Source organism: Pseudorca crassidens, chromosome X (genome assembly GCF_039906515.1).
Source record: "Pseudorca crassidens isolate mPseCra1 chromosome X, mPseCra1.hap1, whole genome shotgun sequence".
Classification (NCBI taxonomy): Eukaryota; Metazoa; Chordata; class Mammalia; order Artiodactyla; family Delphinidae; genus Pseudorca; species Pseudorca crassidens.
The window spans coordinates 21401689-21421377 of record NC_090317.1 but is presented as its reverse complement, the minus strand read 5'-3'; the positions used below and the strand labels follow the sequence as shown (position 1 = coordinate 21421377).

The 19689-nt window shown below is 41.6% G+C and overlaps 1 protein-coding gene across 5 annotated transcripts in view; it reads right to left on the bottom strand.

The window, feature by feature from the left end:
* Positions 1-806: 806 nt before the first annotated feature.
* Positions 807-19689, bottom strand: part of ZDHHC9 (zinc finger DHHC-type palmitoyltransferase 9) — a 32145-nt gene continuing 13262 nt past the window's right edge. For all 5 annotated transcript variants that reach the window (XM_067723943.1, XM_067723942.1, XM_067723946.1 and 2 more), the window contains 8 exons: positions 19286-19446; positions 13525-13683; positions 8561-8698; positions 7569-7615; positions 6692-6796; positions 5142-5245; positions 4641-4737; positions 807-2354 (listed from right to left, as the gene is read on the bottom strand). In XM_067723943.1, coding sequence (XP_067580044.1) covers positions 2238-2354; positions 4641-4737; positions 5142-5245; positions 6692-6796; positions 7569-7615; positions 8561-8698; positions 13525-13683; positions 19286-19446 — 928 coding nt within the window. In that variant the 3' untranslated portion in view covers positions 807-2237. The remainder of the gene's footprint in view (positions 2355-4640; positions 4738-5141; positions 5246-6691; positions 6797-7568; positions 7616-8560; positions 8699-13524; positions 13684-19285; positions 19447-19689) is intronic.

Genomic DNA, 19689 nt, shown 5'->3' with positions numbered 1-19689 from the left:
TGACTAAAAATGGGTTCATCTGAGTGGCAGGTTAACTGGAAAAACCTAGTATCTTCCCAACTCTCCAGGCTTGGCCTTATTTTGAACTAACTAAAATCTAACTACAAGGACAAAACTGAGAGAGCCAGAAAAAGAATGAGAAAGTAGAGGCAGATAGGACCGGAATCTGAGTCAGTCAGAGTCCCAGTCTGTCTCTCTGTCTCTCTAAGGATTGCTAAACTCAAATCCTGCTACAAGAAAATAGGAAGACATAGAGAAAAAGCTAGGAGCGGCCGAATTTCATTACTTCTTTTTTTTTTTTTTCATTACTTCTGATTAACTGGGAAGAGCGAGACAAGAACTGGTAAGGGATCTTGATTACAGACCATTTAAAAAGAAATATATACCATCACTTGTAAAAGATCACTAACAAAATATTTCCAAGGGGAGGCCCTGAGGAGCCTGCTTTAATAACCAAGACTCATCTGCAATTAACAGCATCCATCTGCATAAAAACAATATCCTATTAAAGAACTTGTTCTCTTAATTTAATATAACCCCTGACCCTCCCAATCTTTCTAACACTGTTCATGGCCTTGAAAGGCCTCTTTTCATAGTCAAGAATACGGTAAACTTCAACCCAGAATGTAGTATAGGTCAATGGAGAGTTTGGGAGCTACCTCTCCAACCCAAGGGCCCCCTGGAAAATGGAAGTATGTGTAGTAACAAGCACCCCCTTCAACCCCCACCCCCACCCCACCCCCCAAAGATATCCACACCCCCATGGTGGTTCTTGAAATGGAAGGGGGAAGGAGGAGGCAGGCAGCTTGCATTAGACACAGTTTAATCGCCTTCAAATAGATTAAAAGTTCTGCTTTACACTCCCCCCCTCCCCGGAAGTCATCCAGACAGGACCCTGGCTTAGAAAAACACAGGTGCTCTAGGAAATATAGCCACATATAATACATAAATCTTCTTCCCTGAAATAGAGCAGGTCCTGAGTAGAGCTGACTGGGGGCCACAGCCCACCCCCAGGGTGAAGCGGCTCTGGGACTCTGCCGGTGGAAGTGCTGGAAGAGCGGGGCCTGGAGGAAGCCCCCGGTGTGGTTACCAAGCCCGCGGTGGGCCAAGGCCTTGGAGTGGGTCCCCCAGGAGGGCAGCAGTGCGGGGCTTTCCCTCCTCACTCAGCCGAGGCCTAATGGAAGTACTGGTTATCCTTTTTTTTCTTTTTTTTTTCTTTTTTGAGGGGACATAGGGGGAGAGGAGAGGAGAGCCTCTCTGTGCCTTAGTTTCCCCATTTGTGCATACAGGGCCTCTGCAGGCCTCACACAGGGAGTCTGAGGGGGTAGTGTTTAAGTGAGCACTCGGGCTTCCTCTGAGGAAAAGGAACCACCAAAGTGCAGACTTTTATTACTGCCGTTCCTGCTCCCAACGGGAACAAGAGTCAAAAGGAAAACAAATTAAAAGGGGCTAATGAGAGAGGAAGAGACATGAGACAGAGAGTGCGAGGGGCCGTGCCGTTGGCATCTCATAAGTTCTTATTGAGAACGGCACAGGTATTAAAAAGTTTCTGGGTAGTCTACGAGAAATGTGAATTGTTATCTATACTGCAATTACTTACATATATCTCACTGGAAAAGCGTGGGGCTTGGGTGTTAGAGAGTGGACAGGGGACAAAGGAGAAGCTGCACGAATAAATACAAGTGGAAACTGCCTACCCCATTCCTGAAAGGATTTGCTGGCAATGTTGGCACTTTGTAGCCAGGAGAATCTTCCAAGCCCACTCTCCATCCCCCTCCATTCTGAAGGCCTCAAGAATCCAGTTAGAATTCCCTGGCCAGAGTTCTCTGTGACTGCCCCTGGACTCATGATGCACAGCAGCTTGAGAGGATCTGAGTCAGTCTCAGGAACCTTTACCCCAGAATTGGGCCAGTGACCCCAAGCAGGAGAGCTGGGATCTGGGAAGAGAGGGGAGTCCAAGGGGCCTCTGTGGCTGAGGCCATGGAAAACCAGTGCCAGGGCCCAAGGGACCCATTTGTCCAGTTACCAGAGGTGACTGACATCTTCTGCAACTGCTTGGAGTCCAGAAATTTAAAAAAGCTTGCAGCAAGAAAATGCCAGTTTACAACTGGGTGAATAAAGACCAAAGAAAAACAGTAATAGGAACAGCTTACTTGCTCTCTGTCTCAGGTTATCTTCTCCCATTAAATCTCTCACAGCCCTAATCAGACACAACAAAAGTCTCTTTCATAGATAGGCTACTTCTCAGCTTCAGTGGCCTCCTGTGAGGGCTCTGGGGGCTCTGGGGGTGGCATCTCTTCAGGAGTGCTGGTGTCCTCCGGCATCTCATCGGAGCTTAGATGGTCTGTTGGAGCCTGAGAAGGAAAAGATATCAAATTCAATACAAAGCTCTCCCTCAAAATACAAATGGAGATAACCCATAGACACTGAACTCTTCCTCTGAACCCATCAACCACACTGACGCTACAGATATGCCGCCACCAACACCAAACTCAGAACCAAGACTAGACTGTCGTCTTCTCAGCAGAAGGCAATTGAAGTTTATTTGAGTTCTATTCTTAACTGTCTGTTGTGGACAGATATTTCTATTACTATGCATGATAATAATAAAAGGGATCACAAATAATTACACAGACCACCTTCCCTCCTTCACAACACAATGTTATAACATATTTGTCTAACAAGGCCTGACATGGTGGTTCTCAATCTTCTTTCGGCCCTAACACATACCTCCCTAGAACAGTGATTCTAAACCAAAGAGGGTGGGGTGGTAGAATCTTCAGATGGTATATCTGGTTTGAAAATGCCTCCTGAGTGATTCTAAAATACCACCCTTCCCCACATTCAACTGAGAATCACTAACCTGTACTGTAATGATTTAAGATCAGACTCATCAGAAAAACAATATTCAAAATGATGATAATGATATATAAACATGAGTTTGCTATACTTCAAAAAAGAAAATTAAAAATTTAAGAAAGGCAAAGTAGAGAACAATTATCTAACTTACAAATAGCATTCATCTAAGAGTAGGATTCGATTTCTTTTTTTTGGCCGCGCTGCGTGGCTTGTGGGATCTTAGTTCCCCAACCAGGGATTGAACCCCGGCCCATGGCAGTGAAAGTGCTAAGTCCTCACCACTGGACCGCCAGGGAATTCCAGGAGAATTTGATTTTAAAAGAACGTTCAAGTCTACTAAAAATCTATTAGAACTAATAAAAGAAGTTTAGCAAGGTTTCAGGATACAGAATCAATATACAAAAAAACCAACTCGGCTTCCCTGGTGGCGCAATGGTTGAGAGTCCGCCTGCCGATGCAGGGGACATGGGTTCGTGCCCCGGTCCGGGAAGATCCCACATGCCGCGGAGCGGCTGGGCCTGTGAGCCATGGCCACTGAGCCTGTGCGTCTGGAGCCTGTGCTCCGCAACAAGAGTGGCCACGATAGTGAGAGGCCCGCGCACCGCGATGAAGAGTGGCCCCCGCTTGCCACAACTGGAGAAAGCCCTCGCACAGAAACGAAGACCCAACACAGCCAAAAATAAATAAATAATTAAAAATGAATATCTGCTAAAAAAAATCTGAATTGAGTTGTGTCAAAAAAAAAAAAACTTGCATACACATGTTCATTACAGCATTATTCATAATAACCAAAAGGTGGAAACAACCTAAATGTCTACCAATTGATGAATGGATAAATAAAATGTAGTCTATCTATATAACAGAATATTATTCAACCGTATAAAGGAAAGAAGTACTGCTACATGCTACAACATAGATGAACCTTGAAAATACAAGGCTAAATCAAAGAAGCCAGTCACAAAAGACCACATATAATATGATTCTATTTTTATGAAATGTACAGAAGAAGCCTACAGCAAAAGAAAGTAGATTAATAGTTCCCTAGGGATGGGGCTGAGGGAACTGGGGGGAAAGGGAGAATGACTGCTAATGGGTACAGGGGTTTTTTGGGGGGGCAATGAAAATGTTTTAAAATGGATTGTTGTGATGATAGCACAGTTCTGTGAACATATTACAAACCAGTGAATCCTACATTTTAAACAGGTATTTTATGGTATCTGAATTATATCTCAACAGAGCTATTACAAAAAAAAGAAAGTTCAACTAATAATTTTAGGAACATACTTTATTAAAGCATATGTGATCAGTATAGCTCGGAGAGTTTCCACATCTGCATATTCCAGTGAGGAAGCCTCCTTCTACCAAGGTAACCACACCACTAACTCCAACCCACCCTCCTGACCCCTGTCATTGCTCCTATAGCATTTTATGCTTCCCTCATCAAGGCACTTTTCACTACACGGACTAATAACCTGTTTTCTCTCATCCCCACTAGACAATGAGCTCCATAAGAGCAGACGCATTATGTGACTTGTTCACTGGTGTATCCCTAGCACCTAGCACACTGGCTGGCACAGAATGTTGAAGAAATGACTAGATCTCAATCTATGTCAAGGGCACAAAGATCTTAAGGCAATGTCAGGGCAGAAGCAGAGACGGAAGCTGGAGTGACTGGACACAAAATTGCCTAATTATATCTCTAAGGTGTAAATTTAGTCTACACCCTCTACCCCCAACTCAGTCTTAAAGTCTAAAAGCCTTAAAAAGTCAGGAACACTTACTGGGCTCTGAGGCAAGAGGCTGGTACTGGCCTCTTGAGTACTGGGAGGTCGACTTCCACTTTCCTCCAGTGGCAAAATACCCCTTCGATCCAGCACACTGAAGGAGACAGGAGAGTTAACAAAGCACTTTGCATCCACCTCTCCACCCACCCACCCCACTGAATCTTCCTGTGTGTGCTGGAAAATATAAACCTGCCCTTTGGCAGTCTAGTCTGATCCTAGCACACATCTCCTACCTTCCATTCACTTTTTCTTCCACAAACCAGGGAATACCACATTAACAAGGGAACAAACAGATAAAATAAGAATGAAAGGTCATCCCTTCAAAACAACCAGCCCATGGCCTATGGTCCATGTAGATATGGCACCAAGGGACAATCCCTGGGAAGACCTCTTTTGACACGAAGAGGCCATGTTCAGAAGAATGCATCACACCAGGTGACAGGATCAGGTCAAACTGCTTGTCCCAAGAGTTCCAGGATCTTCTAGTCCTCTGAGTACCTGGGGGGCAAGGGGCCACACAGCACTTCACAGCAGTTCTTCACAATATTGCCATGGCTATAGGGATTCTGGACACGATTCTTCCCTGTCCATGAGCCTTTGATCTGCAAGATAAAAGCCAAGGCTTAAACATTATGTTGAAGAAATACATGCAGCACAGGAAGATGAAAAAGTTCTGGAGATGGATGGTGGTGATGGTTGCACAACAATGTGAATGTACTAATACCACTGAATTGTAAACTTAAAAAATGGTTTAAGATGGTACATTTTAAGGACTTCCCTGGTGGTCCAGTGGTTAAGAATCCGCCTGCCACTGCAGGGGACACGGGTTCGAGCCCTGGTCCAGGAAGATCCCACATGCCACGAAGCAACTAAGCCCCTGTGCCACAGATACTGAGCCCACGCGCCTAGTGCCCGTGCTCCGCAATAAGAGAAGCCACCGCAATGAGAAGCCCACGCACTGCAACGAAGAGCAGCCCCTGCTCACCGCAACTAGAGAAAGCCTGTGCGCAGCAACGAAGACTCAGCGCAGCCAAAAAAAAAAAAAAGATGGTGCATTTTATGTGTCTTTTACCACAACAGAAAAAAAAAAGAGAAATACATGCATAGCCACGGAAAAATATTCACAATAGAGTAAAAAAGCAGATACCTGAGCGTTATGTATTATTTCCATTTAAAAATACATAATATATTCACATAAACAAACGTGAGAACAAGTCTAGACAAGTCTAGAAGACTATAGATCATACCATTGACAATGGTGATGCCTAGGAGGTAAAATTACAGGGACTTATTTGCTATTTTTTACTCATCTGTACTTCCTGATTTTCTACAATGAATATGGATTAATCGGTAAATTTTTGTTTTTAATTCATTAATTTATTTATTTTAGGCTACACTGGGTCTTCGTTGCTGCACGCGGGCTTTCTCTAGTTGCGGCGAGCAGGGGCCACTCTGTTGCGGTGCGCGGGCTTCTCATTGCAGTGGCTTCTCTTGTTGCGGAGCACGGGCTCTAGGCGTGCAGGCTTCAGTAGCTGCGGCACGCAGGCTCAGTAGTTGTGGCTCACGGGCTCTAGAGCGCAGGCTCAGTTGTTGTGGCGCACGGGCTTCGTTGCTCCGCAGCATGTGGGATCTTCCCAGACCAGGGCTCGAACCGGTGTCCCCTGCATTGGCAGGTGGATTCTTAACCACTGCGCCACCAGGGACGTCCCAATCGGTAACTTTTTAAAAGCAAGGACTTATTCAATGCAACTGTCCCTCTCCATTCCAAACCCAGAGGCACCAGTTAGCTTTTAAGGACCTATGAACAGCTAAAGACCTTGTGCTCACCCAACCATATTCAATCTCTTCTTCCTAATTCCCTACAGGCATTCAGCTCCAAACAAAGCAGTCTGCTTTTTCTTCTACACACCTGGTTTAACAATCTCCCACACCTGGCTTTCTGCCTGCCTCAACCTCCCAGGCCCTGGAGACTCAGTTCTCCAGCAGGTAATTAGAGAATAGGCTTTTGATAGAAGAATATGTAATGAGGAGAGGAAAAGTTGACTCACATCTTCATTGGTTGTCTGGTTGAGAGCCACAAGGAAAGTGTGGAATCCAGTCAGTCCCACGACGGACCAGAGTGTGAAGAAGCAAATGAGTACTTCTAGAACAGTGAGGTGTTGGTTAAGGAATATTGAAGAAGCCACACCACGGAACTTGATGCCGCAGCCCATACTCATGACACCAGTCACACCATCTTTACCCCTTGGAACATATACCACAAATATATATCCATACATAACAACGGGTGAATTCTAAACTTGCTGGCTATATCCCTCATGAAAAGTAAAGGATGCCTGTTTATCCACTACAAGTAGCTCTCTAACAGATCTAGTCTATTTAGGTGTTTGTCTGTTTATTCATCATTGGCTCTTCGAAGGGGACATTTAGGAGGGGTCCAAAGCTAAACAACGTTGGCCATCACTGCCAATGGAAAACACATCAAAAAATAAACTTTATAGATGAAACAACTGGTGGGAAAGAAACCAGAATGTGATTTCTAGAAATCCCATCTGAATCTCCTTTTCAGAAATGTAACTTCTGTACAAAATAAGCTTAGCTGTAACAGGAAGGTGGGACTTCTAGTAAGTGATGCAAGAGGTCTATTGAGAGCAAAGTATAGCCCACTAGAGAATGCAGGGCTGAGCCTGGGATCAGAAGGACTTGGGAGGGAGGCAGTGGAGACAAAGTTGAAGGAAAGACCTCCCTTTAAGCCCTGGCCATCCTCCATTCTAGTTGCTACCACTAAGGCTACATTTAAAAATTTTAGACGTTGGCACTCTCTGATGTCTGAAAAATGAGATGGTGGAGAACTGCAGACAGAAAGCATGCTGAAAAGTAGTTTAAGAGGGCTTCACGGGGACATCCTGCCAGGGGAGGATATGTTCCAGGAGTTTCTTTCAATGTCTCCAGGAAGCCAATTTTCAAGGATTCTGTGAAATTGGGAGGAGGAGTAGAGAGAAAGATTAGTAACTTTAGTAAAAAATACACACATACCCTAGTGCCTACTCACTTTCTTCCCTCCCTATCCCTTGTTACAAGCCGGCAAGAGATAAGCCCTCATTCAGGCAAGGGACTCACACCTCCAAGCTGGTACTCTCTTGACTAAAGGGTCCACCTTCTCAATACAGGACCCAACACTGGACTAGAGAGTCGGCCACAAGCCAAGCATCTGGCTCCCCTCCCTTTTCCCTAGCCTCCAGCTATGGCCATGGAGCGGGAAATTCATTCACAGATGAAAGAAATCAGAAATATCCAAGAAAAATCCTCTCTCTTCATCAATCCATATCTCTTCACTGCTCAAAATCCAGCTCAGGACTCATCTCTCCCCAGGAAGCTGCCTGGATTAAGACCACTCCTTTAACTCCTCATCCCATCTGCCCTTGGGCTGTTTTATGTGTGTGTATGTGTGCATGTGCACACGCGCACACACACACACACAGGTGTATATTTTCTATCTCCCAAAGTAGACCATGAGCCACTAAAAGACATTTCTCTGGTGTAACCCCTTCTACCACCTGACACAAGGGCAGGTCTTATGAGGCAAAAGAGGTGACACATACAGGCAAAAATACATCCCCAACCTTTGGGATCACCTCAGAAATGCCCAGTACTCTAGGTACAGACCAGTAATTATGGTGCTGGTCTCCAGCAGAGGGCCACTGAGAAGACCAACACACTCGGTAAATCCTAATTGATGTGAGCTGAGGTTTGGAGCTCTGTTCAGGAGGAGATAGTAGTGCACACTTCTAACTGGTCCTAAGGTGGCTTTGCAATGGTAAAGTCCCGCCAGGATACGGAACCACTCTCCTAAGCTGTCCTCAAGTCTTCTCCCACCACCCACCCCTCCAGCAACATACACTGCCCTGTATACTCACTGAGGGCCACGTAGACGATGTTGAAGGCAAAGACATAGATCGTGAGGAGGGACAGAGAAAGGATGAAGAGGTAGAAGTAGCGGTAGTTCCTCTTTCCAACACAATTCCCCACCCAGGGGCAGTGATGGTCGAAGCGCTCTGTGGGAGAAAGAGAGAGTCCAGTGCCAAAACCTCCAAAACTAAGCACAACCCTGCCATCCACTTAATACCTAAGTCCAAGACCCCTAGGATCGCTGCCTATTTCAACTGTAAAAAAACACTGGTTTTGTATACACTGATGTGTATAAAATGGATGACTAATAAGAACCTGCTGTATAAAAAAATAAATAAAATTCAAATAAATAAATAAAACCAAAAACACCTATTTCCTTCCAAAATAAATTAAAAAAAAAACACTGGTTTTTATTTTTTACAGTGTTTTCACAGCCATCTCATTTGATCCCCACAATCGTCCTGGAAGTTGGGCAAAAGAAGATATTCTTTTCTCCATTTTACAGATGAGAAAACTGAGACACTGAGGGGTTAAGTGATCTGTCTCACTGTCAGTTAACAGCAGAGACCTTGCTTTTCCAAAGAAAAGTCTTAGTAAGTGTGTCTACTAAGCACAGGAAGAATAAATAGGTGTAAATAGCCAAGGGACTTTTGAAAAATGAGTAGCGTGGTTTTTCTTAAACTCCAGTTAGTAAAAAATTATAAACCTACATACCTGGAATGGTGTGGCATAGCTCAATGGAATGGAAATCACCCAGAAACAGAATATATAAAAATTTACTGTCTGAGAATGGTAGTGCTTCAAAACCAGTAGAGAAAGGAAGTATCATTCCATCAACAACTCAGAGACAATTGGTTACTTGGTTGAAAATAAGGTTAGATCTTTTTCCCTCACACTATTTACCAAAATTAATTCCAGATGAATTAAAGAGTTAAATGTAAAAACAAAGTGAAACCTTAAAATAACCATAAAGAATAGGTGAACATTTGTCTCCTGTATGGAGAAGGACTTTCTAAGCATAAAAGTAATGGAAAAAAACCACAGATGACAAAGAAAAATAGATTTGACTCCATACACTTTAAACAATATTTCATAGATGTTAAAAATACTATAAAGAAAATTAAAGAGGAAAAAAAACCCCGAGAAAGTATGTGAATTTTGTAACTTAGTCTATGAAAAGTCCTTACAAATCAATAACAAAATACAAATACTCCTTCAAAAATAGTCAAAAAGCAAAACAGTTAATAAATACCATATAAACATATATTTAAACGTTTTCAGATTCACTAACTCATCGCAATACTAATACAACAATAAGATACTTTTCTGTCTATCAAAATAAGAATATAAAAAATAATATTCAGTGCTAGTGAGAACACGGGAAAACATACACTCTAATATACTGTTTGTGGAAGTACAAATTGAGAGAACCTTTCTGGAAAGCAATTTGCCCGTATGTATCAAGAGCCTTAATAATGCTCACACCCCTTCGGCAGAATAAATCCATTTTTAATAATTTCTCATAAGGAAATAGAGATGTGCACAGAAATTTAAGTTCAATACTTTTTTATTAATTTTTTTATTGTGGTAAAATATATAAAACATACAATTTGCCATTTTAACCAATTTTAAGTGTAAAATTCACTGGCATTAATTACATTCACAATGTTGTACAACCATCACAACTACCTATTTCCCAAAATTTTCATCACCCCCAAACCACCGCTTGGATTGTCTCCATCTTTTGGCTTTCATGAACAGTGCTGATGTGAACACTGATGTACAAGCACGTTTGAGCTCCTGTTTTCAGTTCTTTTTTGGTATTGTTATGGACAGAACTGTGTCCCCCTAAAATTCATACATTGAAGCCCTAACCCCAGTGTGACTGCATTTGTAGACAGGGCCTCTAAGGAGGTAACTAAAGTTAAATAAGGTCATAAGGGTGGGGCCCTAATCCAATACAACTGGTATCCTTATAAGAAGAAAAGGAAGAGATACCAGAAGCGCACGAGCACAGAGAAAAGGCCATGTGAGGACACGGCAAGAAGGTGGCCACCTGCAAGCCTCACCAGAAATCAACACAGTCGGCACTGTGATTTTGGACTTCTAACCTCCAGCACTATGAGAAATTCAATTTCTGTTATTTAAGCTACTCAGTCTGTGGTATTTTGTTGGCAGCCCGAGCACACTGGGTAATATAGGTATATACCCAAGAGTGGAATTGCTGGGTCATATAATTCTATGTTAACTTTCTGAAGAACTGCCAAAATGTTCTCCACAGCAGCTGCACCATTTTACATTCCCACCAGCAATGTATGAAGGTTCCAATTTCGCCACATCCTTAAATTTAATAATTTTTTTAAATTTAATAATTTTGATTGCAGTTTTATAATAATGAATAAAACAGGATCGTGAATAATATCTACTGATATGAGACCACCTAAATAAAGTAGAATATAGCCATATGATGGATTATGCAGTCATTAAAATAATATATTCAAAAAACATTTATTAAAGGTGTAGAAAAATGCTCAGGATATAATGGTAAGTGACAAAGGCAGGACTAAAAACTCTAGTATGATCCAATTTCACAAACAAGAGAAAGACTAGAAGGAAATACAGCAAAATGGAGAGTGAGTTTGGGATTAAGTTTTATTAATACCTGTACTTCCCATATTTTCTACAATGAACATGTATTATTATTATTTTATTATTTTATTTTTTTGCGGTACGCGGGCCTCTCACTGTTGTGGCCTCTCCCGTTGCGGAGCACAGGCTCCGGACGCGCAGGCTCAGCGGCCATGGCTCACGGGCCCAGCCGCTCCGCGGCACGTGGGATCCTCCCGAACCGGGGCACGAACCCGTGCCCCCTGCATCGGCAGGGGGACTCCCAACCACTGCGCCACCAGGGAAGCCCAACATGTATTATTTTAATGAATGAAAAAAGCACAAAGAATAAAATATATCATTTTTAAAGCGCAGTGAGCTGTGTACCAGTCAAAAAATAAGGCTGTAAAAACAGGTGCATCTCCTAGTTAAAGGGCTATATCTTTTCAGAAAAGGGAAGGAAGATATAGCCTTACTTTAAGCAAACCTGCCACATAAAAAACACTGAAGAATGCAGATTTATACAGATATATTCAATATTTTTACCATCAATATATTATAAATCACACTTTTTTCTGATAATATTGATACAAGTAATACATGCTCATTGTAGAAAACTTGAAAATAATTTTTTTCTAATGAAGGAAACAAAATCCCTTATTACCCCACAACCTATAGATAATAGACAATAAACGTTCTAGAGTACTTCCTTGCATAATTCTTTATACATACTTATATTTTTTTAAATGTGTAACTGAGATCACACTATAAATGTAGCCTATCTTCTATTTTATTTCATTTAGCTTTCTGGTATGAGCTTTACCCATAGAAGTCCACTGTATGTTATGTCCCACAATTTATTTGACCATTTATCTACTGATGGACAATTAGTTTCTTTTCAATTTTTCATTACTATAATAATCTGGAGGTAAATATGTCCATACCTAAATCTTTACCACATCTCTAATTATTTTCTTGGGTTAGATCCCTAGAAGGCAAGTCACTGGCACCAAAGGGTATACATGTTTTAAGGTTTTCATGAATTTTATTAGGTTGCCTTCCAAAAAGTTTGTTCCAATTTACACTCCTACCAGTGTAGGGTTAAGCGTTATCAGGTTTTCCTTGCTAAATTTCTAGGTTTAAGATCTTGTTTTAATTTTTATTTCTTTGCTTTTTAGTAGAGATGAACCTTTTTTTCATGTGAACTAAGTAATTGCATTTCCTGTTTTATCTGCTGTCCATATTTCTACTGAAATGTTATTGCTTCTTTTTTAAAAAATCAATTTGCATGAGTTCTTTATGTTTAAGAATATTAATAAGGAGAGGGAATACTTTTTGAAAACCTTCACATCACACTTCCTTGAAATATCAAGTTTCCTGGCTCATTTAAAATGAGTTTCAATTTATAAAAATCCTATCTACATATAGCTTTTACCATATAAAGTAAGATATATCTTCCCAACCTTAACCTAAAAAGAATTGGCTAATGAGAGGAAAGCAATGTACTCAGGCATGCTCCATGGCATATATAAAGAATGCTGGAAGTATGCCTATTGATAATATAAGGAATTGCACATATCTGCCTATCAACAGACGTATTTACTGCCTGTTTTTGATCTTTCCCAGGGCTCAGCATACACTAGGCAGTGATTACAACTAAGTCACATATATGTAGCTAGAAGCACAGATCTCTGTATTATGCACACATACACCCCCCACCCTTGCAGCAGAAGCAGAGAAAGAACAAATGAGGGTTTTGGAATCAGAGCTGTTCCAGCTTCATCTCATACTAATTTAATTATATGAACCTACACAAAGGTGCTTCATCTATTTCTTCATCTGTAAAATGAGGATAATACCTATCTTATGGAGTTCTTATGAGTCTTAAATGAGAGAAAGGGAAAGCACTTAGCAAGTGCCTAGTATATATTAGGAATTCAATAAATGCTAGCAATTTTTTTCTTCCTGGGAACACCACTTCTTATTTAGCCCTTCCTTCCCCGATGCTGCCCTCCAGTGGACTAGGATTCTCCTCCCCCTACGTAAGGTGGGTTCCACTTGAAACAGATCCAGTAGAAGAAAATCTAGATTTGAAAAACAGGTAAAGTTTATTTCTTTATTTACCAAAGAGGTTTTTTTTTTAAACTAGAGGATATTTAAATTATGATTTGATCTACAGAAGTACAGCTGATTTGCAATTGTTCGGAAGCTTGTTTCCCATCTTAAGTTTCTTAACTAAAAATCTAGCTTGTTTCCTATCTAAATCTATCCTCCCACCCCCACTGATTTTTCCTGAGAAAAATCACCCTGACCCTCTTCTTCAACTCAGCCTTTCCCCAGGCAACATCTCTTTGGTTTTACTCACCCACACAGTTGTCACAGATGCTGCAATGAGAGGCCCGGGGAGGCCGGAAGATCTTGCATGTATAACAGTATTTCAGCTTCACAATCTGGTTGTTTATCTGGAAATTCTTGATACGAGGGGGTGGTCGCTGGCCTTGGGGTACTGCACCATTGGTAGCTTCTGTAGATCAGTAAAGACAGTTAACACCACTGCTAGCCATTATTTGAGACCAAAAGCCTTACCACCTCTCCAAGAGCAATGGGAGTAATCAAATGTTCCCTAGGCCCACTGTCCCCGCCAGGCTGGCATTTCCAGACTAGACTCTCAACATCACAGAGTATCCTCCCCAAATTCCACTGAGTGCCATGCAATTATTTTGTGTACACGTAAAAAAGTGTTTCTTCAAGCTTTTTGGCTGATTACAAAGAAAAACATTCATAATAGAAGAAATAAAAATGGCTAAAAAACATATGAAATGAAAACATATAACTTTACTGATAATCAAAGAAATTAACATAAAGATACCATTTCCACCTTCTATATTAACAAGTATTAAAAAGAAGAACCTAGGGGCAGGACAGGAATAAAGACGCAGACATAGAGAATGGACTTGAGGACATGGGGAGGGGGAAGGGTAAGCTGGGACGAAGTGAGACAGTGGCATGGACATATATACACTACCAAATGTAAAATAGATAGCTAGTGGGAAGCAGCCGCATAACACGGGGAGATCAGCTCGGTGCTTTGTGACCACCCAGAGGGGTGGGATAGGGAGGGTGGGAGGGAGGGAGACGCAAGAGGGAGGAGATATGGGGATAGATGTATATGTATAGCTGATTCACTTTGTTATAAAGCAGAAACTAACACATCATTGTAAAGCAATTATACTCCAATAAAGATGTTTAAAAAAAGAATAAAAATACCCAGTGTTGGCAAGGATAGGGAGAAGGTATTTTTATACATTACCAGTAAGCAATATGGCAGTGACTACCAAAATTTTAAATGTGCTTACTTTTTAAAAAAATTTATTTATTTATTTATTTTTGGCTGAATTGGGTCTTCGTTGCTGCGCGCGGGCTTTCTCTAGTGGCGGCAAGAGGAGGCCACTCTTCATTGCAGTGTGTGGGCTTCTCATTGTGATGGCCTCTCTTGTTGCGGAACATGGGCTAGGTGCGCAGGTTTCAGTAGTTGTGGCACATGGGCTCAGTAGTTGTGGCTCGCGGGTTCTAGAGCACAGGCTCAGTAGTTGTGGCGCATGGGCTTAGTTGCTCCGCAGCATGTGGGATCTTCCCAGACCAGGGCTCGAACCCGTGTCCCCTGCATTGGCAGGCAGATCCTTAACCACTGCGCCACCAGGGAAGCTCCTAAATGTGTATACTTTTGACCCAGCCATTCTACTTCTAGGAACTTATCAAAATTACAAAGAGATGTACAAAAGATGGTAACACAGGGTATTTGTCACAGAAGTCCCTTTTAATAGTGAAAGACTGAAAATAACCTTAATATTATAATAGAAGGTTGGTTAAGTACATTATGATACGTGCATGGGATGGAATATTATGCAGCCATTTCAAATGATGTACACATTTTAAATATTCACAACATACTGAAAAATGAAACTGTACACTAAAAAGAAGCATTTTACCTTGCAAAAGTAAAATATATGCATGAAAAAAGACTGGTAATATTTAGAATCAGAAAAACAATTATTTAAAAATAAGAGTAATACATGCTTATTGTAAAAAATTTGGAAAAAACAGAAAATATGAATAGAAGACAAAAAAATCACTGATGGTCTCTCAACTCAGGGATATTTATGCATTTTGGTATATTTCCTTCTACTCTTTTTTATTTTAAATAAATTTTAACTTATTTATTTATTTATTTTTGGCTGCATTGGGTCTTCATTGCTACACACAGGCTTTCTCTAGTTGCGGCGAGCAGGGGCTACTCTTCGTTGCAGTGTGTGGGCTTCTCATTGCAGTGGCCTCTCGTTGCAGAGCACAGGCTCTAGTCGGGTGGGCTTCAGTAGTTGTGGCTCACGGGCTCTAGAGCGCAGGCTCAGTAGTTGTGGCGCACGGGCTTTGTTGCTCCACGGCATGTGGGATCTTCCCGGACCAGGGCTCGAACCCGTGTCCCCTGCATTGGCAGGCGGATTCTTAACCACTGTGCCACCAGAGAAGTCCCTTTCCTTCTACTCTTAACAAATAAATAAACATTCATGATTTTTTAAATTTGAGATTATATTTTAGATACAATTTTATACCCTGTATTTTTCACTTAACGTTATACAGTAAGCATTTTTCCATGGTTGTTAATTTTTTTCTGAAAACATCATTATTGGCAATACAATTTTCTATCATATGCATGTACTGTAATTTATTTAACCAATTCATGTTATTGGGCATTTAAGTTGCCTCTGGTATTTTGCTTTTTAAATGATGCTGCATGCAAAAACTTAAAACATTACAGACAAAGCTTAAGTCCCCTTTGATCTCCACCCTAATCCCAACCCCCTCCTCCCTTCCTCAAGAATATGTTCATGTGTTAAAATTAATTTCTAAAACATAAAGAAAAAAAGAAAAGCATGTTGAAGTCTGAGCAGTAATATATGAAGTTGCTGGCATTAAAATAGCTAGGAAAAAGAAAAAATGATGCATTAAAAATCCTTCTACAAGTATTTGTGTAAATCTCTGATTATTTCCTTTAGCTAATCCTGAGAGAAGTGAAATTACTGGCTCAAAGGGTATGAACCCTTAAAGCCCATATCACTTATTGGGAAACTGCTTCCCAGACAGATTGTATCAATTTGCATGCCCGCCCATCTGCAGCATATGAGAGTGCCTGTCTCATTGCACCCTTGCTGTGCAGGATAATTCTAAAAACAGAATATTTTTTCAATTCACTTTGATTTTAAAAATATCTGCCATATGGAACTTTTTTCCTTTTTTAGCGGAGTGGGGTGGATGCTGTGAAATCAAACAATAACAGTGTGACACAAGTCTTAAAGAATGGGGATAGCTATTCATTAGAGGATGATATAAGTACCAGCATGCCACCCTAACATTCCTCTGCATGTACTTTACATGAGGGCACCTGGGAGAGAGTTCAAGGCTCTCCCATCCCATGAGGTGCGCTATGATGCAAGGGAACCAACCACATGTCTTCTTCTCTCCCCCACCCAGACCCTACCCACAGCATACCCAGTACAGGGCTGAATGTAAGTTGACAAAAACTTGCTAACATAAACATACGTATGAACTCAAGAACGCACTCTACTATTGAGAGAAACATGCTAAATGCAGAGGTAACAACCTGACAGCTTAAGCCTGGGCCCCGGGCCCAGCAATCTGGCAAAACAGAGCTAACCTTGCTAACAGCCTGCTGTGAGAGGCAAGATCAAGCCAAGGCACTGCCTTGACCTTCAGTTTCTCTATACGTGATGGAAAGAGGAGGACAAAAGACTAACCCAGAGAGAGAAAAGACTACACTCACAACTGTCCCTTCCTATCTTGCTCCTAACTAGTCCAGGTCTCCCCCAACTCCAGCTGCGCCAACACACCTCGCCTCTGTTTCCTTCCCACAATTCCCACCTTCTCCCCACCCCTAAGTAGTTTGAGCTCAGATGTGCACAAATCTATGTCCCCTTACCGCAACTAAAATAGGCTGAAATTTTTCAAAAAGAAATCCACTAAGAAGCTAAATAAACACAGCTAAATAAACAAAAGAAATACAAAAGCTGGAAGCCTTCAAAGCAACCTAAAAAAGTATCAAATCAAAACGTTGTACACCTTAAACTTACACAAAGTCATATGCCAATTATATCTCAATAAAACTGTGGGGAAAAAAAAGAAACCAACTAGAACTGGGAGAAAATATTTCCTTGACAATAGCATGCATATAAACAGGAATAAACTCAATATGAGAAGTATAGAAACTATGTTAAAAAAAACTATAAAAATTCTATTAAAGGGCACAAAATTCAGTCTAAAAATACAGAAAGATGTACTATTTTCTTGGGGATAAGAAAATAATTATAATTATATAAGTGTACACTTATAATTATATAAGTGTAAATTCTCTCAAAAATAATATATAAATATAATACCTATTAGAACCCCAATGTGTCTGTCTTTTTAATTCAATAAAATATTAAAATCCCAACAAACAAACAACAACAACAAAGCACCTGAAAGAACTAAAGGCTAACCACAGATTGGTACACCAATGGTACAGCTTTTAGTCTTACAAGTCCTGGGTCCCTTTCTTCTACTCTACGTGGCTTGGATGCTGACTCTAGCTACTTGGGTACCAGATTTGAGAACAATTTAGGTAGGCACCACTGTTGGATCTGGTGGGCTCCAGTCCCTCCTAGTACTGGCATCAGAGCCTTCTTTCCCAGTGTGAGCTCCAGGAGTCTCCCAGGAGTGTGAGCTCCCAGGAGTCTCCCAGGAGCTTCCTGGGAAGTTCTGCTTCAATTCATGAAGGCACCCTGGCTCCTGGTTAGTGTAGCTCTTCATTTCTGTCCCAAAGAGCCCTACCCTGAGCTGCAGACTGTACTGTGATTAGCCTGTAACTACTTCCTTTACCATTCCTATAATTCCCAATGGTTCCTGTCCCCTCTCATCTTGTGTGTTCCCCTAAAGCAGGAATCCTTGGTTAGAAACCCACTCATGTGCTTCAAAAGATCTATGAATCCCTGAAATTATATCCAAAATTGTATGTATGTGATGCATATAAGAATATTTTTATGAAGAGGTTTATAGTTTTCATCAAGAAAATCAAATGAGGGACTTCCCTGGTGGTCCAGTGGTCAAGAATCCACCGTCCAATGAAGGGGACGCAAGTTTGATCCCTGGTCGGGGAACTAAGATCCCACATCTGCGGGGCAACTAAGCCCGCGTGCTGCAACTACTGAGCCCGTGCACTCTGGAGCCTGTGTGCCACACTACAGAGCCCACACGCTCTGGAGCCCACACGCCACGACTAGAGAGAAGCCCGCGTGCCACAACCAGAGAGAAACCTACGAGCCACAACTAGAAAGAAGCCCACACACTGCAACGAAAGATCCCGCGTGCTGCAACTAAGACCCGACACAGCCAAAAATATAAATAAATAAATAAATAAATTTGAAGAAAATCAAATGAATTGGGCTTCCCTGGTGGTACAGTGGTTAAGAATCTGCCTGCCAATGCAGGGAACACGGGTTCAAGCCCTGGTCCGGGAAGATCCTACATGCCGCAGAGCAACTAAGTCTGCGTGCCACAACTACTGAGCATGCACTCTAGAGCCCGTGAGCCACAACTACTGAGCCCACGTGCCACACTACTGAAGCCCACACGCCTAGAGCCTGTGCTCCGCAACAAGAGAAGCCACCGCAATGAGAAGTCTATGCACCACAACGAAGTGTAGCCCCCGCTCACCACAACTAGAGAAAAGCCTGAGAGCAGCAACGAACACCCAACACAGCCAAATTAATAAATAAATTAAATAAATACAAAAAAAAATCAAATGAGTTGACAACCCCCAAAAAGTTTTTTAAAAAATCCTCTTGGGAACAGTGCAGCAGGACCTTGGCAAGATATCCCTCCTAAAATGCAACACAGAACAGGGAAGAATGAAGTTCATATTCTTCACAGGGTAGTAATGATCTCAGATTCAGGATCTCAGAGGGAAAAGGCTAGAAGTGATTATTAGTCTGCAACTACAATTATGATTCCATTCTCTTACTAATCAAAGCCACCCACTGTACAATATCTTGCCAGCTGGTTAGAAAACTCACCTATCTCCATTTCTATGAAAGCTGCTTCATCTGGTAGGGCCCGAGGGATCACTCCAGGATCACTGAAGCTGGTCCTCAACAGTGTAGCCATGGAGAAAAGGAAGAGCATGGCAGCAAACACAGGGATGGCAGGTGACAGCTGGACAGCCAGGTAGCGGCATCTGAAGAAAGCAAGCAATTGAACATCTAGTTATTCCTACCCTATACTGACCTGGAATTGTTACCAGTATGTCAATCTGATCTCCACAACAAAATTACAGTACCTCAAGGGCAGGGACCATATTTTTTACTTCTCTCGAATTACTGAAAAGTCCTAACATTTGGTTCTGCACATACTAGGCGCTCAACAAATACTTAACTGATCGATGCCACCTATAACATACAGAAGATAGCCTAAGGAACCT